This window comes from Hippopotamus amphibius, chromosome 2, assembly GCF_030028045.1.
Source record: "Hippopotamus amphibius kiboko isolate mHipAmp2 chromosome 2, mHipAmp2.hap2, whole genome shotgun sequence".
Taxonomy (NCBI): domain Eukaryota; kingdom Metazoa; phylum Chordata; class Mammalia; order Artiodactyla; family Hippopotamidae; genus Hippopotamus; species Hippopotamus amphibius.
In genome coordinates this window covers 151,753,412-151,780,094 of record NC_080187.1, presented here as the reverse complement: position 1 = coordinate 151,780,094, position 26,683 = coordinate 151,753,412, and the positions used below count along the sequence as shown (strand labels likewise).

Sequence of the window (26,683 nt, the reverse complement as noted above, 5' to 3'; positions counted from 1 at the left end):
GGGTGGCTGGATGAGGCAGAGAGCATGGATGAACCGAAAAACTGCTGAGGTGTTGTATACCTCGGACTTACACACTGTTATCTGCCAAATATATTTCCATTGAAAAAAACTACTGCTGAGACTTCGGTATTTCTGTATTTTCAGGGGGCAGAGTCACATGGTCAGAAGGCCAGGCCTCACGGCTCACAGCGAGGGTTATCTCGCCTGAAATATTCCTTCAGGCCCCTGGGGTGGCGGGGGGGGGGGGGGTGGGCGGGATCCAGGTGGGGCTGGTACGGGAGGCCCTGTCTCTGGCTTGGCAGGGGAGCTGGGGTGATCGGCCCCCACTCCCCCACGGTGCCTGGCTGGACACGTCCCCAGCTATGGTGAGACCACCACCTCTCTGGGCACACACAGGCACCCTGGGGCCTCCAGAGTCGGGAAGTGCCCAGGATGCCGGGGGAGGCCGGGAAGGGAGGCCGGGAAAGGAGGCTGGGAAGGGACGCGGCTGCAGGGCTGTGGGGTCAGGTGGATGAAGACGCCCGGAAAGGCGGGGGGGTCCACTGTCATAAGACCCCGGGCCCCCATAATGTGAGCTCCTGGCAAGGTCACTTGGGGAGACAGTGGTGGAGAACTAGGGCTCGTGGGTCTCAAACGTCCCGTGTTCACGGCACACCTGTGAATAGTAGACATTTTGGCAGAATGTTGAAGAGATTAAAATCCTTAAACCAAGTCAGTCAGTTATCATTACAGTGTGGTGGTAATTGTTTCTTCTTTCAACATCTTTATTGAGATATAATTCATTCCATACTATTCACTCACTCAAAGCGTACAATGTCAGTAGTTTTTAGTATATTCGCCGATATGTTTAGAACATTTTCATCACCTCAAAAAGAAACCCTGGAGCCTTTGTCTATCACCTCCTGTGCCCCCACAACCCCCCCCCCCCCACACACACACACCCCGTCATCTCCTTCCCATCTCCATAGGTTTTCCTGTTCTGGGCATTTCACATGAGTGGAGTCGGACACCATGTGGCCCTTTGTGTCTGACCTCTCCACTCCGCATTACGTTTTCAGGGTCCATCATGCTGTCACACGGTCACTCAGGTTTCTGGGGTCTTAGCGGTGTAATCCAGCGTCGTGTGTGTCCCCCAGCACGAGGGCCTGTCATCCTGCGGCATTAGGGCCAGAGCTCCGGGACCCCTCCGCTGCCGTGTGCAGGGACGTGTGGGACAGAGGTGTCACTCGGAGTGAACAGGGCCGGGCCTGGGTGAGCTGAGTTCGTGGGCTAATGAGTGCAGATGTCTACAGAAGCAGTAGACTCGTAGAAATATCTGAAAATGGGGGTGAGTCTTGACAAACCTAGTTTCCAATTACAGTAGTAAGAAGAACACCAACCACTAACAACATTTGCACTTTGCACTTTTGTTACCAACCAGTGTTCTTGGCCTCCTTAATCAACAGAAATCGATGAGAGGCCAGACAAGAAATTCAGGCCAGGCTTTATGGGGGCCCCTGCTGCAACGGGGGGGAGTGAGGACAAACAAGCAAGGTACCCTTGCTCACTCCCTGAGGTGGGGGGGGCAGGGGCGGCAAGCTGGTTCCTTATATGGGGTGAGGGTAGGGGCGGGTCCGTGGGTCAGGTGGTGGTGTGTGCAGGGGGCAAGCGCAGGACCCTGCTTTGGCTCCCAACACTCTGCTTTTGCTCCCGGCTCTTCAGCAGCGGCAGTTGGGCTTTTGGGGCTTTTTGTATGTTGTTGTCCACAATTGACCCCAACTGTGCATTTATTTTTAATCCCGTATAGTTTCTTTGTATTTTGTTGATTAAGAAGATGTTTGTCCTGCTACAAAGGGTCCCGGGTCCTGGGTCCCAGGTCCCAGTCTGTCTTACTTTTACCTCCATAACCTCATTTGATGTTCTCAGTGACCTCAGGACTCCAAAGCTCAGAGCGGTTCAGTGGCTGGGCCTGGGTCAGTCTGTAGCAGGTGGGACCCTCTAACCACCCAGCCTCCAGGTCCAGCCTTCCCTCTACCTCCCTTTTGGAGCATCTGAAGGTCACATAACTGCCTCCTTTGTGGTTCTGTAAGAGAATCGCGGGACATCCCTCCCTCTCTGCTGTATAAGCCCTTTCTCCTCCCAGACAGGCTGATGGGCCATAAATTAGGGGGACCAGGCTGTCTTTTCAATCCTCCAAAGAGATTCATGTGAAAGTACCACGGCTTCACCTGCAGTGCTCTGCTGTGTGGCTCCCAGTGACCCGAACATGGAGGGGCACTCCTGAGATAAATGTGCCAGCCTCCTCACACTGAGCTGTCGAGCTCAGGGAGCTAATCAGGAGGCTTCCAGAATTTTTCATAGAATTAATCACAAACTCAGTGAAATAACTGAAGGAAAAGATTGATTTTGATGTCCATTCCCTGGGGTCACTGAAGAGTTATTTGATGTGATGAACTGTGCTTTCCAGCCGAGCCCAGTCTCTCCCTTCTTCTTCCCCAGGAGGAAGCTGTCTTGCCATTTACATTAATGGCTTCAGTTTTCAATGCCAAGGTAGGGCCATGGTCATGTGAAATCATTCCTCTCAGGTTTTTGAGGTGTGGGAAAACAGACTCGATTGGGAGAGCCAGACTGTATCCAGTTGATAAGAGCACAGGACTCACTGGAGCCTCGGGGAAGTGCCCCCTGCTCGAGGGTCATGTCAGGTGCCGACTGCCAGTGGGGGAGCTTGACTCTTGGGCTCCAATGTGGTTCCATGGGAAGAAGAAAGGAAGATACCCATTTGGTGCCTTCCTTATGGCTTCTTTTTATGGGTTGATGAGACTCTAAACCACAGGAGCTTTTGGAAGGCTCCCTGGGCCCGTTCTTGGGGACAGCTCATCTCCCCGGTGTGTGTGTGTCATTGGTGCCCAGCTGAGCTGTTTCCAACTGGACTTCTTCTCAAGGACTTGGAATCTTTACCAGAGTCACCAATGGGCAGGGGAGATGAGGGACTTCCACCTAGCTGAGCATCTGAAGGAGATGGTAAATATTTCAGGCCTCCTAGATGTCCTTGGCTGCTGCCTTGCAAGATTCTTCCATGGTGTATACCCTTTATGTGTTTTCATAAACCTGTTCTTTTTTTCCACATATGCCAATGTTATTAATTGGTTATTTCATAGAAAACCATCTACAGTGGACCCTTGAGCAACATAGGTTTGAACTGCGGGAGTCCACACTCACACTCAGATTGTTTTCCATGATGCGACCTACAGCACTACTGGATCCGTGGTTGGTTGAATCAGGGGGTGGACGACCATAAAGTTATACACAGATTTGGGGCTGCACAGAGGTTGTCATCCCTAACCCCTGTGTTGTTCAAGGGTCAACTGTCTTTTTTCTAGATTTTCAAATTTACTGATAGTCCCAGGATTTTCTTCTGTTTTTTAATCCCCTCTGCTTTTGTATTTATGTCGCCTTTCTCATTCCTGATGCTGTTAGGGATATTAACTCTGCCCATCTCCTGAAAATATATATCCAGGAGCTCCAGACGCACAGCCTAGAAGCTTAGCAGCCTTGGTGGGAAATGTGTGTGCCAACTGTTCAGCTCCAGGCCTGGTTGGCCAGTCATCCTTCATACTTTGCCCTGGTCTGCCTTTTGTTTGAGATTTCATAGCTTCTGAGACTCTTGGTTTGCTTTTCAAATGACTCCATACATCCATTTTTCTGCAACCAATTCTTTTATATAGTCTTGTATTTTTATTGTTTTAATTTAGATTCTTAGTCAAACATATCTTTAAAGACATACAGATGGCCAACAGGCACATGAAAAGATGCTTTACATCACTAACCATTAGAGAAATGCAAATCAAAACTACAGTGAGGTATCACCTCACATTTGTCAGAATGGCCGTCATCAAAAAGTCTACAAATAATAAATGCTGGAGAGGGTGTGGAGAAAAGGGAACCCTCCTACACTGTTGGTGGGAATGTAAATTGGTACAGCCACTATGGAGAACACTATGGAGGTTCCTCAAAAAACTAAAACTAGAACTGCCATATGATCCAGTAATCCCACTCCTGGGCATATAACCAGACAAAACTATAATTCGATAAGATACATGCACCCCAATATTCATAGCAGCACTGTTTACAATAGCCAAGACATGGAGACAATGTCCTTTGACAGAGGAATGGATAAAGAAGATGTACACATATACAGTGGAATATTACTCAGCCATAAAAAGGAATGAAATTGTGCCATTTGCAATAATATGGATGGACCTAGACATTATCTTACTAAGTGAAATAAGTTAGAAAGAGAAAGACAAATGCCAAATGATATCACTTGTGTTGAATCTAAAATACAACACAAGTGAACATATCAATGAAACAGACTCATGGATATAGAGAACAGACTTATGGTTGCCAAGGGGGTGGGAGCAGAAGAGGAAGGGACTGGGAGTTTGGGGTTAGCAGATGCAAACTATTATCTATAGGATGGATATAAAACAAGGTCCTACTGTATAGCACCAGAAACTATATTCAATATCCTGGGATAAACCGTAATAGTAAAGAATATGAAAAAGAATGTATATATGTGTATAACTGAGTCACTTTGCTGTACAACAGAAATTAACACAACATTGTATATCAACTATACTTCAATAAAAACAAAAAAAATATCTTTTTATGTTTTGAGACAATTGTAGATGAATAGCCTATTATGTCAGCACCCTTCTGTTTGGAAACTATGTTTTTCCTACTGCACTGAAAGGCTGTTTTTCGTATACTAGATTCCTCTAGATTATCGGTCTGATTTCTGAACCTACTATATCCCATTGAACTCTTAGTCTATTTTTAAGCTTTTACCGTAATGTTTTGATTATATCATTGGGAGATGTGTTTGTCTGTTAAGGCATCCACTCCTCCCATTATCATTCTTTTCCAGTTTGAGGGGATAATTCTTGCACATTTATTATTCTGAATATTCTTTAATATACTTTTGCCCAATTCCATCCACTCCACTGGGACTTGGCTTGGGTACCAGCCCACCTGCTTCCCTGGGAAGGACCAGCATTTTCGGGATGTCACAGATTTCTACTTAGAACTGACTATGCCCTCCACAGATTCAGGCCATATGACCAGTCCAAGTTCTGAGTTGTGAAGAAACCAACTCGAGCTATTTTCCACCTGAAGGAATTATTATAGAACCCCCAATAGCTCAGAGTCTCCAGAATGGCCAGAAATCAAGTTTGGGGGCTACAAAGCCAGGAAAGGAGTAATGTCCCAAACCACATCAAGGAACTGCTGTGAGGGGGACCCTGTCATCACCCCTGGGCTTGTGGCTGACCCTGCTGACCATGGGCTCTGGAGGCTGTTCCTAGAACCCCAGCTCTTGCCCTTCTGGAAGGGGCACATGTCTGCTACTTGCAGGGCCAGGGTGGAGCCGGTTTAGTGCATGCCTCTTTGTATCCCAAGCTCCCACCTAGATCTCCTGCAGGCGTGTCATGTCCCACAGGGGGAGCCTGGGGCGTCTGCCTGCTCTCTCGCTACAAGGCGGGCTGGGGAAGCCTTTCTGGCAAAAGTGGAAAACTCATAATGAAGAGATTCCCCAAACTGGGAGGAGGGCTCAGTGGTAGCAGGCGGCCAGGTAGAATGACCCACATCTCCTATACCAGAGTTTTTGCCATTTAATAGCATTTTTTATATAAATTTATTTATTTATTTATTTTATTGGCTGTGTTGGGTCTTTTTTTTTTTTTTTTTTTTTTTTTTGCTGTGCGCGGGGCTTTCTTTAGCTGCAGTGAGTGGGGGCTACTCTTCATTGTGGTGCGCGGGCTCCTCATTGCCGTGGCTTCTCTTGTTGCGAAGCACAGGCTCTAGGTGCGTGGGCTTCAGTAGTTGCAGCACATGGGCTCGATAGTTGTGGCTCATGGGCTCTAAAGCGCAGGCTCAATAGTTGTGGCGCACGGGCTTGGTTGCTCTGCAGCATGTGGGATCTTCCTGGAGCAGGGATCAAACCTGTGTCCCCTGCATTGACAGGCAGATTCTTAACCACTGTGCCACCTAGGAAGCCTCAATAGCATTTTATACATAGCTTCACATAAGTCATTAAATTGTTGTCTTTAATTTTTAAGTATCTTATATTTGTTATTGTTCCTTTGAGTAGAATATTTTTTGCCATTTTTATTTTTAATTTGTTGTTACTAGTATCATATTTATTATAACCAATGTAACAAATGCTCTTAATTCCCATCATTTTATTATAGTCTCTTAGATTTTTTAGATATTCAGTCATATTTGAGAAGATAATTCTATCTTCTCTAATTCTCTAATATTTACACACCTTACAGTAATTTCTTATCTTATTAAATTAGTTAGAGCTCCTAAAACAATGTAGAATTGTGGTCATGTGTGTGGATAACTGTCTCATCCCTGATCTTGGTGGAATTCCCTTCATTGCTTCTCTAATTAAAATGATATTTGCTTTTGATATTTGCTTGATAAAAGCCTTATGAGGTCTTCCCTGGTGGCACAGTGGTTAAGAATCCACCCACCAGTGCAGGGGACACGGGTTCGAGCCCTGGTCCAGGAAGATCCCACATGCAGCAGAACAACTAAGCCCATGTGCCACAACTACTGAAGCCTGCACACCTAGAGCCCCTGCTCTGCAACAAGAGAAGCCACCACAATTAGAAGCCCATGCACCACAATGAAGAGTAGCCCCTGCTCTCAGCAACTACAGAAAGCCCACGCGCAACAATGAAGACCCAACTCAGCCAATAAATAAAAAATTAATTTAAAAAAAAGACTACATTGCTCACTAATGCTTTAGGAAAAAAAAATGCCTTATCAGATTTAAATCGTTTTTTCCTATTCTTAATTGACTTAGAATTTTTATTATGAATGTCTGCTAAATTTTATGCAGTGGTCTCTTAGGATATCTATTTATAGGATCATATGATTTTTCTCTTTTGATTTGTTGGTGGAACATATTTTCGTAATAGATTTACCATTGTTCTAAAATTCTATTTCTAAAATGAACCTTGGGTATTTTTTCAGGGTAACCCAGGATTTGGAAACAAGTAAGTACATAAAGTTTAACAGAACAAAGTTTTACTTCTCCCTTGTGCTACCTATGTGGCCAGCCAGGCCTGGGGCTGCAGCAGTCAGAACACACACATTGACCTGAGGATGCTAAGCTTCCAGGTTCTGGATGTATTTTCAGGAGATGCTTTCTGAGTACACAGCCAACCCTAAGGAAATGGTAGCCAGAGACTGAGAAAGACAGCGCTGAGACCATTTCAGTACCTGGTTGCTGCCATACCTGAGTTCCAAACTCTGGACTCTTTGGTTTTGGTTTTATGAGTCTATAAATTCCCTTTCTTGTTTAAGGCATTTTGACTTAGGTTGTTTAGTTTGCATTCAAGATTACTTTTTAATACAGCTATGGAATATAATTCTTTTAATATGGAATTAGATTCAATTAGCCAGTTTTTTGCTTAGAATATTTGTGTTTTTTTAAGTTTTACTGAAAGGAGAAATTGACCTTTTGGTTTGTTGGTGGGGCTGGAGAGCTTTTGTTTTTCCTTTTCAGAATTGATGGTAATATTGTGCTAGCTTTATAAGGTAACTGGGGTGTTTTCTTCTTTGTCTCTTGGCCTGAAATTGTTTTAAAACATAGGAATTATCTTTTCATTAAAGGTCAGAGCAAACCCAGCCTGAAATACCATTTTGGACTTTCCAATCTTTTTTATGGTTATTGGTCTTTAGTTTTACTGCATTTTATGGACTCAGTATCATAGTTTATATTTTGCTAGGAAATTATCCATGTCCTCTAGATTTTCAAATTTATGGCTGTACAGCTGCCCATATTCTTTTAATCTCTACGACATCTATAATTAAATCTCCTTTCTCATTCCTAATGTTGTTTGCTTTGGCTTTTTTCTTAAATCAGTCCTACCAGGGATTTGTGTTATTATTATTTTTTTTTTGGTCTGTTCAAGAATCATCATTAGGCTTTATTTCTATTCCATTAATTTCACTTTCTATGTTTGTTAAATTTCTTTTTTCCTGTTCTCTATTAGTTTTCATGCTTTTCCTAACTTAAGTTTTACATTTCATTTACTTTTGAGCAAGCCCATCCATTTTTAACTTTTCCCATTGAGAAATACAAAACACATATAGGAAGGTGCACAAAACAAAAATATGTAGCTTAGCAATTTATCATGCATCAAATAGCCATGTGACCTCCACTGAAGTCTAGGAATAGAGCATCGCCAGCATCCCAAGGCCCTTCTTACGTACTCCCGGTTCACTGCCTCTCCACCCCTCTCCCCTCCATGGGTGATAATCACTATGCTAATCTTTAAGATAGTCACATCTTTAATCTTTTAATAGTTGTACCAACTGTGCATACATCTCTGAACACTGTAGTTTAATTTTGTCTGGTGTTTTGAACTTCATTTCAGTAGAAGTATTTCTTCTTTTGTGTCTGGCTGCCGGTGCTCAACATTATGATATGTGGTGTACTTGTGTGGTACGTCGCTGTAGCTCATTCATGTTTACTGCTTTATCATATTGCATGGTATGAATATAAGACAGTTCATTCATCCATTCTGCTTTTGATGGACATCGAGCTCTTTCCTGTGTGAAGCTGTTTTGAGTAATGTTGCTATGAACTTTCCAGCACACGTTTTTTGTTACCATTGCATGCATATCTGTTGGGTGTAGTTCTAGTATGGAAATATCTCTTGGGTATTATATTAGACTGGGGAGCAATCTTTAACTGAAGTAGATAATGCCAAGCTGTTTTCTAACATTGTTGTCCCAGTTCACACCCCACAGAACTGTATGCATTCCTGTGACTTTACATCCTTATCCTCACTTGGTGTTGTCTGTTGTCATTGTTCTTCAGTTTTAGCCATTCTGATGGGGATGTAATGACATCTCACTTTATTTTGATTTCTGTTTCTCAGATTACTATGGTGGGGCTCAGTATCGTATGTCTCATGTTGGATTGTTTGTCTTTTTCTTAATATTTAAGAGAAGGTTTTTTGTTTGTTTTGGATATGAGTCATCTGTCACATGTGATGCAAAAGCTTCTCCTATTTTTACTCTCTTATGGGCATTGTTTGGAGAAAAATGTTTTTAATTTCAAGTAGTTAAACACAAATCGTTTGTTTATTCTTAACACATTTTGAGCCATGTTTAAGAAGTGTTTCCCTATCCCAAGGTCACAAGGATATTCTCCTGTGTTACCTTCTCACAGTTTTATTGTTTGAACTTTCATGTATTCATTTATAATCCATGATAAAATGCTTCAAATAGCATATTTATTTGATTAGGTCCCATTTGTTTGTTTTTGTTTTTATTTCCGTTACTCTAGCAAGTAGATCCAAAAAAAAAAAAAAAAAAAACTGCTGCAATTTATGCCAAAGAGTGTTCTGCTTATGTTTTCCTCTAAGAGTTTTATAGTATCCAGTCTTACATTTAGGTCTTTAATCAATTTTGAGTTTATTTTTGTGTGTCATGTTAGAGAATGTTCTAATTTTATTATTTTACATGTAGTTGTCCAGCTTTCCCAGCACCACTTATTGAAGAGACTGTCTTTTCTCCATTGTATATTCTTGCCTCCTTTGTTGTAGATTAATTGACCAAAAGTATGTAGATTTTATTTCTGGGCTTTCTATCCTGTTGCATTGATATGTATTTCTGTTTTTGTGCCAATACCATACTATTTTGATTACTGTAGCTTTGTAGTATAGTCTGAAGTCAGGTTGCCTGATTCCTCCAGCTCTGTTTTTCTTTCTCAAGATTGTTCTGGCTATTCAGGGCCTTTTGTGTTTCCATACAAATTTTGAAATTTGTCATTCTAGTTCTGTGAAAAATGCCATTTGTATTTTGATAGGGATTGCATTGAATCTGCAGATTGCCTTGGGTAGTATAGTCATTTTAACAATATTGATTCTTCTAATCCATGAACATGGTTGATCTTTCTGTTTGTATGGTTTTCTGCCTCCATTTCTCTATTGTTCAGGCAAAGATAGTTTGGGTAAACATGTGGGTACTAGACACGACATCACTGCCTGTATAGAGCATGCTGACATTATACAGAAGGGAGTAAAGGTCATGCACACAACGTGGCCTCTGAAATGTTCCCTTCCATCTCACAGCCATCCCCAGTCTCCACAGGCCACTGGGTGCCCGTGGCTCCCTGTCACTTCAATACCATCTCTGTCCCCATAGCCACCTCCCCCCATACTGTCTTATGCCTGCTTCAGAAAAGAGATAAATCAACTCCTAAAATTTTTACATAGTTTTGCCTTCAACTCCAGAATAAATACTTTCTACCAAAGAGGTCCATACATAAAAGTTCCATACAGGGATTTTCAGATTTCAGCAATTTTGTTTCCCGTTCATTCTTGTTGTCAGTCTCGGTGCCTTAGATAGGGGCCAAGGGCGGGTGTGTAAGACACCTGAGGAGAAGCCAAGACGAGGCACTTCTGGGGCTACCTTAGTGGGGGAGTATCAGCCTCAGCTTCCCGGAGCTGGCCCTTGTCAAAGATGAGCAGAGCTGGTCCCCAAAATGACAAGGACAGGTTTTCATCAGAAGTAGACTGTGGCAGCTGGGGGGAGAGTCGAGTGTGAACTTGAACATGAGTGGGGCCTCAGTAGAATCAGGGAAATAGAAAATCACAAAGGGTCAGCAGGGTCCACATGAAGATGCCAGCTGTCTGTGCCAGTGGCTGGCAGCCACCGGAGATAGGTTCCCCTCCCACAGAGGCTGCGACATGGACCCTCTCCCGAGGCTGGGAGAAGCAGCAAGTTCTTCTGGTGGCCTTGGGCTTTCTCAGGCAGGCACTTTCAGGGAGATCACGTCCTGTTGAGATGTGACCTTGAGCTGTAGAGCATGTTTGTGTGTTCAGGCCTTTATAGGCCACATTTGAGGCTCATGGGGAAGAGGGCTTAGGGGAGACTGGGCAGAGTTTGACCAGGAGAGCCTGTCCACCACCTCCCTCCGGCCTCCCTTCTGGGCGGTGCTGGCCCTCAGGTTCAGGATACTCTGAGGCAGAGCAGTCCTCTCCCCAAGCAGGTGCCCAGCTCTGATGGCCAGGGTCTACCCAGCACCTGAGGCTGGGGAACTCAGAAACCCCGTTGGGCAGGGGCACTTGGTGTGAATTTTGACCTTTTTTTTTAACCTTTGTTTTACTTTTTTAGCAATTTTACCTTTTACCTTGTTACTTTTTTCAAAAAAAACTTTTATTGAAGTATAATTGATTTACAGTGTTGTGCCAATCTCTGCTCTGCAGTAAGTGACTCAGTTATACACATATATACATTCTTTTTTGTATTCTTTTCCATTATAGTTTATCACAGGATATTCAGTATAGTTCCCTGTGCTCTACAGTAGGACCTTGTTGTTTATCCATTCTAAATGGGACCAGAAATAAATGTTGCCAATGACATGACCATAGAGATTTCAGTTAGATGGTGGCTAGAGAGCCACAGCTGTTCACCTTAGTCTCGCCCGCACCTCCCTACCAGCAGCGGCCCTGGACACTGCCAGGTGGTGGGTCCTGTGGGCCTCCAGGGTCAGGTGCAGGGTCAGGTGTGGGCTGCACCATCTCTAAGAGTGTGATTTGGGGCGTTGTTATGGCTCCTTTAGCTGGGCTTCAACTCTGCAGCCTGGAGACATCTCTAAAAGCATGAGCATCTCTAAAGGCAGCTTCCACAGCCCCTCCTGCCATAGGTGGGGTGGCCGTGGCTGGGGCAGTGGTTTGTGCGGGCACCACCCTCCTCCCCCTGCCTCCATCCCTCAGTTCTCCCCCACCCCCAGGCCCGTGCACAGATTTGGAGAATCACTACAAGCAATCCTGGGCACACAAGGTCCCCTCACACCACTCACTCAAATGTGTAGTGATTCAGATACATAAATCATCAATTATTTGAGATGATTTAATGAAAAGAGCAAATATGAGGTATAAAATAGGTAAAGGATAAGCTATCTGGAGGTTTAAAGTAGATGAAAATTTGGCCATGGACAACGCCCTTGAGTCCAAGGCTGTGATCAGTTGAGTGCGTATGTGATGACCTGACCAGGAGTGGGAACAGGTAGGGATGGCTGGGTGCGTGTGCAGTGCAGTGATTCCTCTCTCATTTCTGCAGCCCAGCCCGGGAAGGTCCACTGCAGGCTGCAGGTCAGGCTCAGGTGTGCTCTGTAGTGCTCCTCTGCGGGTCCAGGCTTTTAAAAACACTTGAGTTATGTTTTTTTCTTTCCATAGTTTTTAATTTTCCCAGGTGTTTTTATCTATTCAGCCCTTATTAAAGGCCCACACCTCATGGGCATTGTGAACGCTGTGATGGTTAAGATGTGGCAGCCGCCCTCGGGGGCACACAGATGCAAGTCTCTGCTGCTGATAAAGTGAGTCTCCAGCAGGGGAGAAGCAAGCAGCTCCTAAGAGGGAAAGCAGACAAGGCCTCCGGGATGGCGCTGGAATTGGGTCTTGACGGATGAGTAGGAGTTTGCCAGGCCATGAAGGGAGACAGGAGCTGCTGACCATGGGAGCAGAATGTGCCAAGGCACAGACCTGTGATAACATCTCCATCTTCAACTTCATGTAATTTTCTGTAACTATATAGCTTAGGTTTCTTCAAATTTATTTTTTATTAGTTGCTTTTAAAATAGGAATTTTAAATAATTCCTAATGGTGTTTCTGATGGCTTTAGTCTATAAAAGAATTTTTTAAATTTATTTATTTATTTATTTATTTATTTTATTGGTTGTGTTTGGTCTTCATTGCTGCACATGGGCTTTCTTCTAGTTGCACTGAGCAGGGGCTGCTCTTCGTTGTGGTGGCCTCTCTTGTTGCAGAGCACGGGCTCTAGGCACGTGGGCTTCAGTAGTTGCAGCACACGGGCTCAAAAGTTGTGGCTCATGGGCTTTAGAGCTCAGGCTCAATAGTTGTGGCACACAGGCTTAGCTGCTCCATGGCATGTGGGATCTTCCTGAGGCAGGGATCAAACCTGTGTTCCCTGCATTGGCAGGTGGATTCTTACCCATTGCGCCACGTAGGAAGTCCTAAAACAATCATTTTGACATTATTATATTAAGGAAGTGAGATGGCATGCTTGTTACATGGTGTTCTTAAGCGTGTAGCTCAAGTGCGCACCTGGTTTTAACCATGAGCTCTGTCTGTGTTCCCCTGTCTAGATTAAGTTCGACAGTGTCGAGGTGTGTGTCTGCTGTGAGATGCAGCACCAGTCATCGGGCTGCAGCAACCTCGGGGAGACGCTGAAGCTGAACCCACTGCAGGAGGACTGCAACGCTGTGCGGCTGACCTTGAAGGTGACCCAGGCTCTGCTGCTCCCACCTCCCTTCCCATCCTTGGCACATCTCGTAGGAAGGTTTTATTAACTGTGTTCCTTTCAGTTCTTAGTTCATCTAGCTGGGTTGCAAGCAACACAGAGTATCTCTCTGGAGAGCATTTTATTATTTATTTATTTATTTATTTATTTTTTGGGGGGGGTACACCAGGTTCAATCATCCGTTTTTATACACATATCCCCATCTTCCCTCCCTTCCTTGACGCCCCCCCCCAAGCCCCCCCCCCACCCTCCCCGCCCCAGTCCTCAAAGGCATCTTCCATCCTCGAGTTGGACTCCCTTTGTTATACAACAACTTCCCACTGACTATTTTACAGTTGGTAGTATATATATGTCTGTGCTACTCTCTCGCTTCGTCTCAGTTTCCCCTTCACCCCCCGCCCCCTCCCTGGAGAGCATTTTAAATGATTAGAGATTTCCACTTTAAAGGTTTCACTTTCTGGGTTTTCCATTTTCACCATTTCATTTTCTGCCTCCAGCATCTGTGAATGCAGGGCTGAGTAGTTGAAAGAGGTCTTTACAAATGTGGATGTGATGTATGCTACTGCTTTTGCAACATTTTTTTTGATTGAAGTATAGTTGATTTACAATGTTGTGTTAATTACTGCTGTACAGCAAAGTGACTCAGTTATATATATATATATTCTTTTTTAAATATTCTTTTCCATTATGGTTTATCCTGAGAGATTGGATATAGTTCCCTGTGCTATACAGTAGGTCCTTGTTTTATATCCATTCTATATATAATAGTTTGCATCTACTAACCCCAAACTCCCAATCCTTCCCTACCCCCTCTCTCCCCCTTGGCAGCCACACATCTGTTTTCCATGTCTGTGAATCTGTTTCTGTTTTGCAGATAGGTTCATTTGTGCCATATTTTAGATTCCACATATAAGTGATATCATATGGTATTTGTCTGTCTCTTTCTGACTTATTTCACTTAGTATGATAATCTCTAGGTCCATCCGTGTTGCTGCAAGTGGCATTATTTCATTTTTTTTTTATGGGTGAGCCAACATTTTTGCTATTACACCATCAGGGAACACATGGGTACTTATTTTGCCTTTTTAAAGATATTTGGAGCAAGAGGTTTTACAGTCTGCTGTGGCAATCTATTCTTGTGTACTGCATCTGATTTTTCTTTAATGACATGGAAAACTGTTTATATCATTTCTTTCTTTTTTTTCCTACAAGTTTTTCCTACTCCAGAAAATCAAAACTGGCTGCTTAAAAATGCATATGAGCGATGAACCCAATTCTTCTCCTTTTTTCCCTGAGACTAAACTGCTAAACTTTTTTGAAAGATGCGGCTATGGTCCAAGCAGCCCTTCATGGGTGGTGAAATGGTATTTACTGTATATAGGGAGCCCTGTAGTAGATGTGCAGGGGACATAATGCATGGGGATCTGGAGGCTCCAGAGGACCACTTGGCACCCGGGGGAACAGAGGGCAGTGTTGCCATCTGGAATAGGGGGGTGCCTGTGGTTTGTCCTCCATGGGTGTCATTTCAAATGCTGGCAATGGTGACCAGCCAGTCTGGGGAGCTCCCTGGTAACTCCAGTGCCCTAGGAACATGGCTGGCAAACGAACAGTGGCTGCAGAGATAGAGGATGTGCCTGAGGCCCCCAGCACCTGCCCTGCTTTACAGAGAGGGTGGTCTCCGCTCAGTGGTCCCGCAGCCCAGCACACTGACAGATCCAGGGGGCTGGAGGAAGCCGGAAGACAGCGATCAAGGGCCCCTCCTCTTGGTTACAAGGTGTTCCTTGCTGTCTCACATTGTGTACGGCCACAGCTGCTATCTTAATAGCTCCTGGGGACAATCAGAGTCATCCTGCCCACATCAGCTGTGCTCACTCTGGTCTCATTCTGCCTGCTCCTAAGTAATCTGCTCAACCCTGGGCACCTTTTCTTTCCATATGTAAAAAACATCACAAGACAATAGGTCGTTATAATGACAGTGAAACCCCTACCCTCTTGAAGAAGCTGGCCCCTGGGGGCATCTTGCAGTGCTGCCAAGCTGCCTGGTTGTGCGGATGTTGTGAAGTGATCAGGTCACACCCCTGTCCTCAGTGGATGGGTTGGAGGTTCCTGGCCTGCTCCCCCAAGGCCTGGAGTTCCTGACCAGGCACTCAGGAGGCACCTCCAGCCCCTGAGGAGGTGACCATGCTTGAACAGTGAGGATGGTATGGAGTCAACAATGCTTCCTCCAAGAATGCAGCCGGGCCTGGGGGAGCTCGCTATCCACTGTTCTGGTGCCCTGGCGAGAAGGCCACATGGGATGGGGTGGCCAGAATGGAATGGAGCAAAGGATTCTGAAGATGTTCCAGCCAAGCTGAAAGCCTTGTTGAATGGCTCACCCCATAGATGTTCACATTGCCTGAGACAATGATAAAGGTTGAAGGAAAAGAAAGACTACACCAAACTTCTCAATGAACTTGTTTCCAAAATGTAAGTAGAGGTAGGGATTGTCAGAGCTGGTGGCAGGAAGCCTAGAGGAGGCAGGATTTATGATTGAGGTGGAAAGAGCAGCAGTTTGCAAATGAAGCAGCCAACAAGGGATTAATCTCCAAAATATACAAACAGCTCATGTAGCTCAATATCAAAAAAACAAACAACCCAATCAAAAATGGGCAGATCTAAATATACATTTATCCAAAGAAGACATACAGATGGCCAACAAGCTCATGAAAAGATGCTCCATGTTGCTAATATTTAGAGAAATGTAAATCAAAGCTACCATGAGGTATCACCTCACAACGGTCAGAATGGCCATCATCAAAAAATCTACAAACAATAAATGCTGGAGAGGGTGTGGAGAAAAGGGAACCCTCCTGCATTGTTGGTGGGAATGTAAATTGGTACAGCCACTATGGAGAACAGTATGGAGGTTCCTTAAAAAACGAAAAATAGAGCTACCCTATGATCCAGCAATCCCATTCCTGGGCATATATCTGGAGAAAACCATACTTTGAAAAGACACATGCACCCCAATGTTCCATATATACAATGGAATATTACTCAGCCATAAAAGGAATGAAATAATGCCATTTGCAGTGACATGGATGGACCCAGAGATTATCATACTGAGTGAAGTGAGTCAGACCAAGAAAGACAAATATCATATGGTATCACTTATATGTGGAATCTTAAAAAAATGATACAAATGAACTCATTTACAGAACAGAAACAGACTCACAGACCTCAAAAACAAATTTATGGTTTCCAAAGAGAAAAGGGGGGGGGGAGGATAAATTAGGAGGTTGGGATTAACACATACACATTACTATGTATAAAATAGATAATCAACAATGTGACCTACTATATAGCACAGGGAACTCTACTTGTTACTCTGTAACAACCTGTATGGGACAAGAATCTGAAAAAGAATGGATATGGTATATATGTAACTGAATCACTTTGCTATACACCTGAAACTAACACAACATTGTAAATCAACTATACTCCAATATAAAGTAAAAAATTAAATTAAAAAAAAAGAGCAGCAGTGAACAGTGTGCTCCTGCCCCCCACTTGAGGGCCTGGAAAGGGAGCAGTGGCTCTGGGGGGTAGTTGAGATTCATCCAAGATCTGGAGGACAAGGGACTCTGTTTATTTGGAAGTAAGAGTCTGTTTACTGCTGTCCTCCAACTTTGTTGTTGCTTTCCAAAATTGTTTTGGTAATCCTAGTTCCTTTGTATTTCCATATAAACTGTGGCATCAGCTTTAATCTCTACAGAAATCTTGCTGGAATTTTGATTGAGACAGTGTTGAATGTATACATCAACTTGGAGAAAATGGATATGTTCATGGTTTAGCTCTCCATTTATTTAGGTCTTCTTTGATTTCATCGGTGTTTCTTTTTTTCCCATCAGTGTTGTGTAGTTTTTAGTATATAGAGCATAATATATTTTATAATATTTATGGTTAAAGTATTTCATGTACAGGTGCTCTTTTAATGGTACTTAAATTTTTTTAAATTGTCACTTGTTCATTTATATATAGAAATTTGATTTTTGTTACTAATATTGTATCCTTTGATCTTGCTAAACTTACCTACTAGTTCTAGTAGCTCTTTTATAGATTCTTTTGGATTTTCTGTGGAGGCAATCATGCACTCTTGATTGCCAGAGACATACAATTTTACATCTTCTTTTCCCATCCTAGTGCCTCTGATTCCTCTTCCTTGCCCTATTGCACTGACTAGAGTCTCCAGCAGAGCATCAGATAGAAGTGGTGACAGCGTACATCCATGCCTTGTTCCTGATTCTAGGGATTACATATGATGTTAGCTCTGAGTTTTTTATAGGTGCCCACTATCTGATTGTGGAAGTTCCCTGCTATTCCTAGTTTTCTGAGAGTTTTTATCATGGTGGATGTTGGATTTGTCAAAGTACTTTCTGCATCTACTTAGATGTTCATATACTTTGTCTTCTTCAGCCTCCTAATGTGGTGAATCATGTTGATTTTTTAAATTCAAGTATAGTTGATTTACAATGTTATGTTAGTTTCTGCTATACAGTACAGTTTCTGCTATATGTATACATATACGTTCTTTCTCATATTCCTTTCTCTTATGGTTTATCACAGAATAGTGAATATAGTTCTCTGTGCTCTACGGTAGGAACTTGTTGTTTATCTGTTTTATATACAATAGCTTGTATCATGCAGTCATCTTTAATATGATCATTACTCTTAAAGTCGTGCCAGCTGGGCTGTGCTCGGTGACTCACCCACAGTGAAAGGACCTGGGGTGGCTTTTCTGTGTTGAAACTCTCGAAACGCACAGAGGTGGCAGGAGTTATGTGGGGAAGGGCAGCCCTGCTCCTCCGTGGAGCACATTTCCTTAGGAGCCGAAGGAAAGGCATGGATGGGAATGTCACTTTGATCAGTTATACTTGCCTTGGTCTTTTTTGGTCAGCAATTAGAGTGGGTTCGTTGGTCCCTTAATAGTCTGATTTGAGGCTCTAGTTATCTGATTAGTGATGCTCCGTGCCTCAATTTCCATATTAAATGATGGGTTATGCATACTTTGTATCTAATGAACTCAGTTTGTGCCCCGGAAATCCCTTATAATTGGTTTGGGAATTGATGCTCCTTTGATTTGAGGTGTGTTTGAATTAACTGATGGAGACTTAGTGAGATTGGTCCAGCTACTTCTTGTTCTTCACACCACCCTCCCCATGCTGCCCCCACCACTCCTGATACCTGGAAGGTTGTACAGGCACAATCCACCATCAGGGAAAATAAGCAGAAACCAGTCTTCTTGCTGGCGGATGAGGAGTCCATCTGGAACCCGGGAGACGAGGGGGATGCTGCCTCACTGGCCCCTTAGATTGTTTTGGGGGGCTAGGGCTCTGAAGCCCCCTCTCCCTGGATCTCTTTTCAGCTTTCCCACCATCTCTGACCCCAGATCCTGGGGGCAGACCAGGCTTTCTCGAACATAATGCCTCCTGCCGTGCTAAGTTGGCGGCTCCACCCTGACAGGGTGAGGGCAGGGGAAAAGGCAAAGGGCATAGGGGAACCCAGAGCTCCCTCATGCCTTGCAGGGATCCTCAGAACTGTAGACCCAGATGGATGGGGGGTCCCGTTGCCATCATGTGGCTGAGCAGGCAGCAGCCCGAAGGGAGTCAGACGACTCTTCCTGGGTCGCTGAGTGAGCCTGCTGGTGGGCAGGTCTCCTCGGAGGGTCTCAGTTCTCCAAGGCTCAAGTGCCTGCTCCCTGATGACGGGACCTGGCTGTGGGCATCCCTTTATGAAGTCCATAAAGAGGGTGGCCTCACAATTAGGATTTCAGCATCTGCTTTCCCAAAGCACTGGACAGTGGTGGGAATTGCTACCAGAAGAGGTCCCCTGTCCTGCTAAGATCATGTCTAGGCTTTTGGAAGATAGTGACAAAATAAATGATAAAAAGATGTTTTGGTAGTTTGTCTTTGCCAAGTCAAACCCAGCACAAGATTGTGACATATTTTCTGACCAGTATTAGCAGAATTTTTAAAAGGTTACACAAATCAGAATTGTTAACACATGCTTCAGCATGTGTTGATATTATATCCATCCCAACTTTCATTCTTTGCTATGTCCCAGAATATCATTATGGTTTTATTATAATGATGTAATTCTAATTCAAAACAGAGGTAAAGATCTTCTTTTGTTTGTTTTCTTCAAGTACCTGGTTTAATTTATTGAGCCGTAGTAAAGCAAATTACCCAAAGAAACCTTATCAGTGGACAAGGAGATAAAAGCTTCCCAAGAAATCAATCAGTTATTAAGTTTATATGCTTTCTTAGCTTCTCTTGAAAATCCTTTTCTTTGTCTCTAAGGAAGTTAAAGAAATTCCAGCAAGACAATTTCCTAAAAACCTAGGGACCTGAAAAATAAACTCATCTTAATCTTGAGTAAGTTTTTAACTGTGCTGAAGAAATAAAAATGATTCTGAGAATAAGTGAACAGCAATATTTTGTGACAAAACTCACAGCATTGACCGGTGGTGTGAAAACCACACACACACACACACACACACACACCTGCTAGAACTGACTTTCCCATTTTCTGAAGTGAGCATTCACACAAAGGAAGACAGATGGTCATATCTCTATGCAGCTTTCTTCTCACCCCTGGGTCCCCAAGGGGGCAGCTAGTGGGTCCCTCCGGCCAGATGGGATCCAGCAGAGATGAGAAGGATGTTAAATTCCCGCTCTCCCACTTAGCAACCGCGGGCTGCACGTAAGGAATGTGGAGAGAGATCCAGCACAGCTTATCTCTGGCAAGGCTGCCCCCCACCCCCGTGATAGGGTGGCGGTGCCAACCCCATTCCGAATGGCATATCTGCCCCTGGTTTCCAAAGCCACCGAAAGCCTGCCTGCCCACCCTCTGATTTTGGTGGCATCACTTTCCCCTACATGGTTGTGATACTGAGTTTTGTGGGACGTCTACAGTCCCAAATCCGTGGGGCATCTTTGAAATAATCATACAGAGCAGGGTTTCCACCCAAGAGGGCTGCAAGTTATCTGAACCTGCTGAGTTAAAACCAGGTCCAGGAGCCTCTGATGTTGAGGCAGAAGTATTTCTAGGGATGTATTTGTAGCGGCCCTGTCCTCAGGGGCCGGCCTGTGCTGGTGGCCTTGTTGGGCTGGTTACCTTTCAGGGTCCCTCAGCGCTGCCCGCCCCCAAGCATGGGTGGGTGGGCGGGCTGCCATCTGCAGATGAAGGGCCAGACGTGGAGTGGGCGGGCCCAGGACGGGCTGCGCACTGCTGTGCTCAGGATGAGGGCACTTCCTGCGGGGCCAGCAGGCAGGCTCACCTTTGTCCCTCTGCAAGGTGGTTTTGTTCCAGTCTCCTCCTCCTTCCAGGGATGATCCGCGGCATTCTGGGCATTGGTCCCTGCAGAGCCCTGGCATCTCCTGCTCTTAACCCCACATCTCCAGAGCCCGCGTCCTCCACACCAACACCACCGTCCTCTCCAAGGTCGTTTCCCTGAGCCCTGCCACCTCCAAGATGGCCTGGGGAGGGGAGGCAGCTTGTGGGCCCAGACTTGGCTCCCACAGCCTTCTTGTCCGGCCTCCACTCCCCCGGGTCTGTTCTCCAGCCTCAGCCAGACTCCACCGTACAGGTCCAGCCTTCTCCCTGCCTAGGGGCCAGATCCACACCTTCAAGGACATGTGGACCAGTGCCCGAAAGCCCCTCCACTCTGTTCCCAGCCCCTCTCTGATGGTGCCCACTCCCTGGATGAACCAAACTGTCCACACTCCTCTTCTGCACTTGGACCAAGACCAGTGGGCCGAGTCCTGAGGCCTGTGGCTGAGCACCTCACACCCATGGGCACCTGCCTCACCTGGCACCTGCCTCACCTGGTGCGCCACTTTGCCCCATGCGTGTGCCGCCTTCCTCTTCCCGTCTCTCTCCTCAACTCTCCGAAATGACGATTTCAGATCTTCTCCCCTGAATTAGTCCGGGTTCTCCAGAGAGACAGAATCAATAAGGTGGGGTGTGTGTTTGTGTAACACAGAGAGAGAGAGACAGAGAGAAATTTAAACAATTGACCCACTCCTGGAGATCGGAGGTTATTTCTAAAGCATTTAGTGGGGCTTCCTAGGTGGCGCAGTGGTTAAGAATCTGCCTGCCATTGCAGGGGACACGGGTTTGAGCCCTGCTCCAGGAAGATCCCACATGCTGCAGAGCAACTAAGCCCATGTGCCACAACTATTGAGCCTGCACTTTAGAGCCCCTGAGCCACAACTGTTGAGCCCATGTGCTGCAACTACTGAAGCCCACGTGCCTAGAGCCCGTGCTTCACAACAAGAGAAGCCACAGCAATGAGGAGCCTGCGCACCCCAACAAAGAGTAGCCCCCACTCTCCACAACTAGAGAAAGCCCGCGTGCAGCAACGAAGACCCGACACAGCCAATAAATAAATAAATAAATAAAAAGCATTTAGTTATTTTCAGGGCTCTAAATTAGCACAGGGATGCTGGGAGGAGGAGGTATTAAGAGGAAAATACGTGGGATGGGAAAATTTTCAATAATAATTGAATGATGAGGCCATTTGAAGGAATGCATAAAACCAGCAGACGGGCAAGTAAAAGCACAAAATTACTTGCAACAAAGGAGCCAGAGGCAACCAGGGGCCGTGGATAGATTCACTCGCTTGATTGTGGTGATGGCTACACAGGTGTATACATGTGTCAAAACTCATCAAATTCTACGCTTAAAATATGCACGCTTTGTCATACATCAGTTATACCTCAAGCTGTTAAACATCTTTGTGACAGATGAGTGGCAGGTGAAAAAAGGGATAAAAGCAAAGACCAGAAAGACGGAGATGGGCCAGTGCAGGAATTCAAAGATCCATTTAGGGATTTGACTTGATTCAGAAATCAATAGGCACAGGTTACAGAAACTCGAGGAAGGCGTGAAATCATCATGACAGAGCTGAGCAAAATTGTGTGGAGTGGCTTAATATCCCCAGGCCCTCGCGGAGCTGGAGACGAGAGGGGCCAACAGGACAGAGCCTTTGGCTGAGGGAGCAGAATGATGGTGAGAGAAACGACTTAGCGAAGGGGTGATGCATAAATGTTCTTTTACATTTGGCCCTGGTTTAGCTTTTCTGGGAGCCATCTTTTGTGACCCACTTTGCATGGCCTATTTATTTGTCTATGTATTTATTTATTTTTTAATCAAAGTATAATTGATTTACAATGTTGTGTTAGTTTCAGGTGTACAGCACAGTGATTCAGTTACATGTATACATATACCTCTATTCTTTTTCAGATTCTTTTCCTTTATAGGTTATTACAAGATACTGAGTAGAGTTCCCTGTGCTGTACAATAAGTAGGACCTTGTTGATTACCTGTTTTATGTATAATAGTGTGTATATGCTAACCCCAAACTCCTAATCTATCCCTCCCCCCCCCCATTTCCCCTTTGGTGACCCTAAGTTTGTTTTCTGTGTCTGTGCGTCTGTTTTTGTTTCGTAAGTAAGTTCATTTGTATCATATTTTTAGGTTCCCCACATATGAGTAATATCATGATATTTGTCTTCCTCTGTCTGTCTTACTTCACTTAGTATGATAATCTCTAGGTCCCCAAGTGCACGGCCTTTTAGATCCATCACGCTGTTTCCCCCACCGCGACTCCAGCCCCAGCGAGGTCTGCGAGGCAGACTTTATCATTGACACTTTAGAGGCGAGAACATGACTCCAGGGCATGCAGGGTCAGAGCTGCAGTCTCATCACTGGTGGTGGACCCCGATTTCTGTCTTGAATGCAAGATCTGGTGTTTTCTCCACCACCAACGGGATCCACGCAGAAGGAGACAGAGGCGGCGCAGCCACAGGCATGGGGCCGTTTCTGTGCAAACAGCGATGCCCTCAGCAGGACTGGCCCTGTTCACCTCCTGCCACATCCACCCTAAAGACAGAGGCCAGGTCAACAGACAGAAATGCCTGAGAATAATGCAGCAAATGCCACCCACATCTGTCCAGTTTCATCATGTTTACGATATTTGCTTCTATCTTTTTAAAAAGCAAGAACCACGTTATTATATATTTTTACAGACCCCACTGAGACCCCGGCCCTGGCTCGGCCTCTCTGTGTCTGAAATTAGAGGGTGTCCAGGGACAGCCAGTATCCTGAGGTTGGTTTTGCCTTTCCCCTGCGTATTTGCATAGTTCGCTAAAATTTTATCTAAAATTTGACATAATCGGTACCATAAGCAGTTTTCTATTTACACCCACCATCATGCTTTTTGATGTTGATCCACATGGATATGTATGTAGCTTGAATTCTGTGTGTCTTTTTGGAGTCTTTGTAGTTTTGCAGTATCTGAGTATTCCACAACTTGCTTCTCTGTCTCATGTTAATGCATAGAAGCTTTTCCAATTTTTCACTGTTGTAACAGAACTAGAATGAATAGTCATGTCCTCGCCAGCATGGGCTCATGTGCTGAGTCTTCTCAGCAGGCATCTTTGCCAGGTTGTAAGGAAAGTGCATCTGCCCTTTTAGAAAACATTTCCTGTTTCTCTACAAAGGAGTGACGCAGACTCACATTCTTACCACCAGTGGCAGAGGTGCCCTTGCGCTGGCCATATCCTTGCCAGGACTTCTTAACATAGATTCTTCTTGACTTGTCATATGTTGTTGGTATATTGGCTAGTTGTGTTTCTCATCAGTGAATTGCCTGTGTTGTCTGTTTTCCTGTCGGGTTCTTGGTTCTTGGTTCCAAGCGATGACCTTTGTCATAAAAATCTTGCACACTCTGTGACTTGTCCTTTAGTTTTGTTTGGGATGTCATTTGTCAGAGAGAAGTTTTCAGTTTTAAGGCAGTCAAATTCATTTCCTGTCTGATGTGTCCTTTCTGTTTTGTGTTTAAGAAATATTTTCCAGACTCCCCCTGGTGGTCCAGTGGTTAAGACTCTGCACTTCCAATGCAGGGGGCTGGGGTTCAATCCCTGGTCGGGGAACTAGATCCCTCATGCTGCCTCTAAGACCTGGTGCAGCCAAATAAACAAATAAATAAATATTTTTTAAAAAATGTAATCCCCTGGGGAACTCCAAGAACCTTTTTTAAGAAAAAGAAATATTTGCCTATCCTGAGGTTATACAGATATCCTGGATTTTTTTCACATAAGTTTTAAAACTTTGCTTTTCCCATTTAGTTCATTAATCTACCTGGGGTTTAATTATGCATGTGGTATGAGATACGGATCTAATTTTATTTTGTTTTTCACAGATAGAGACACCTCAGTCATTACAGCACAGATCTGTATTCATTTAGTTGTATGGCCATCTATCAAGTTTCTGTATCTGAAGGCATCTATTTCTGGGATCTCTTTTCTTTGGTGCTGGTATATGGCTTGACTCATGTCAATAGCGCATTATATTAAATCCTATTTCTTTTTTAGTCTTGTATTTGGTAGGACAAGCTCCCACTTTGTTCTTCTTCAAAACTGTCTTGGCTATTCTTGCTCCTTTGTGGCCCCTTCCCCCTCCCCGTCTCCCTTTGCCCCTCTCCCGTTTCTCTCTCTCTCTCTCTCCCACACACACACACACACACACGCACACACACACAAAGCCATTCATTGTTTGTAACTGCATTGCATTTTTAGGTTAGTTTGCTGAGAATGGTCATCTTTTGATGTATCTTTCCATTTATTTAGCCTTCTGCTGTGTTTTTCAAGTAAACTGTTATAATTTTTGGTATGCAGACTTGACCATCTTTTGTTAGGTATATTCCTGAAGTCATATAGTTTTGTCGCTATGGGAAACGTAGAGTTTTCTAAAGTACATTTTCTTATTTTAAAATGTTTATGTAGAGAAACCCATTTACTTTTGTTCATTGATCTTGCATCCAGTTACTGATAACTCCAGTTACGCTGACAGTTTGCCTGTAGATTGTTTGGGATTTTCTATTTAGTGGGTTATGTTGTCTGGGAATAACAGCCATCTGCTTCTTCTTTTCTAATCTTTACAGTGATTATTGAGTTTTCTTCATTTTTCCTGTCTTTCCAATGTGGCTAGGACTCCAGCACGGTGTTGAATAGGGCTTGAGCCAGCCATCCTTGTCTTCTTCCTGATTTTATTTATATTACTTTATTTGTATTTTATTTTATTTAGGTATGTTAATTTTTGATGTTGTGTTAGTTTCAAGTATACAGCAAAGTGACTCAGATTCTTTTCCATTATAGGTTATTACAAGATATTGAGTATAGTTCCCTGTGCTACACAGTCAGTCCTTGTTGTTTACCTCTTCAATTTTATTTTATTTTATTTTATTTTATTTTATTTTATTTTATTTTATTTTATTTTATTTTATTTTATTTTATTTTATTTTATTCCTTCCTGATTTTAAAGGAAACATATTCAATAATTAGGAATAACATTTGTTGAAATTTTCTGGTATTTTTCAGGTTAAGGAAACCCCATTTTATTACCATTTTGCTTAGAGTTTACCATTAAAGACTCAAATTTTAGCAAATTCTGCATCTATTGAGATGAGTGTATGTTCATGTATATACATATATACATACACAAACATACACATGTATGTACAAGCACATGTGTACATATCTCAATAGATGCCACATTTGCTAAAATTTAAGACTCTTTAATATATATATTCATATAATATATAAATATGTGTGTATATGTATATACACCCACACACACAACTTTGTTCTGTTGATATAGTGAACTACATTAATGGATTTCTAATGTAGAACCTTTCTTGCATTTCTGGGAGAAAAGTCACAGTGTTTTCATCTGATTATGAAAATCTACCTCGTTTATACTTTATTAAGGATTTTTCATCATTACTCATATCATCTTTTTTCATGAGATAGTTTTAGTGTATATTATTTTTCTGGAAAAATTGTCCATTTTATTTAGGTTTTCAAATTCATTGACATGAAGAAATTAATTATGTCTCTTAATTTCTGACGTTTCTGGTTTATTCCCTTTCTTTCTGTTATTCAACCTTGACAGAGACTTGTCTATTTTATTAGTTTTTTTCCCCAAAGAACAAGCTCTGGGTTGATTCTATTGTCTTTCTTTTTCAAATTTCATTCATTTCTGCTCTCATCTCCATTTATTCCTTGCTTTCAAATTCCTTCTTTTTCTGGCTTCTTGAGTTGTGTGCTTTGTCACTAAATTATCTTTCTTCTTTTCTCATGTAAGCTGGCAGTGTTACGTGTCTCTCAAACTGCATACTTTTGATGTCTGGTCATGTTTTATTTGGTTCCAAGGATTCCCTCATTTTCGTTATGATTTACTTTTCCATCCCTGAGTTATTTCACGTGTTGTGAATTTGCAGGTGTTGAGAGGGTTGGCTTGGTTATCTTCCTGT

The 26,683-nt window shown here is 43.7% G+C and overlaps 1 protein-coding gene across 2 annotated transcripts in view; it reads left to right on the top strand.

Annotated features, from left to right (window-relative positions):
* The window catches only part of ENTREP2 (endosomal transmembrane epsin interactor 2), a 404,596-nt gene that overhangs the window by 336,752 nt on the left and 41,161 nt on the right, over positions 1-26,683 (top strand). The window contains exon 4 of one of the 2 annotated variants that reach the window (XM_057725224.1): positions 13,172-13,306. The exons of the other annotated variant lie outside the window; for it this stretch is intronic. Within the exon in view, the coding sequence (XP_057581207.1) occupies positions 13,172-13,306 (135 nt within the window). The remainder of the gene's footprint in view (positions 1-13,171; positions 13,307-26,683) is intronic. 2 annotated transcript variants of the gene reach the window in all.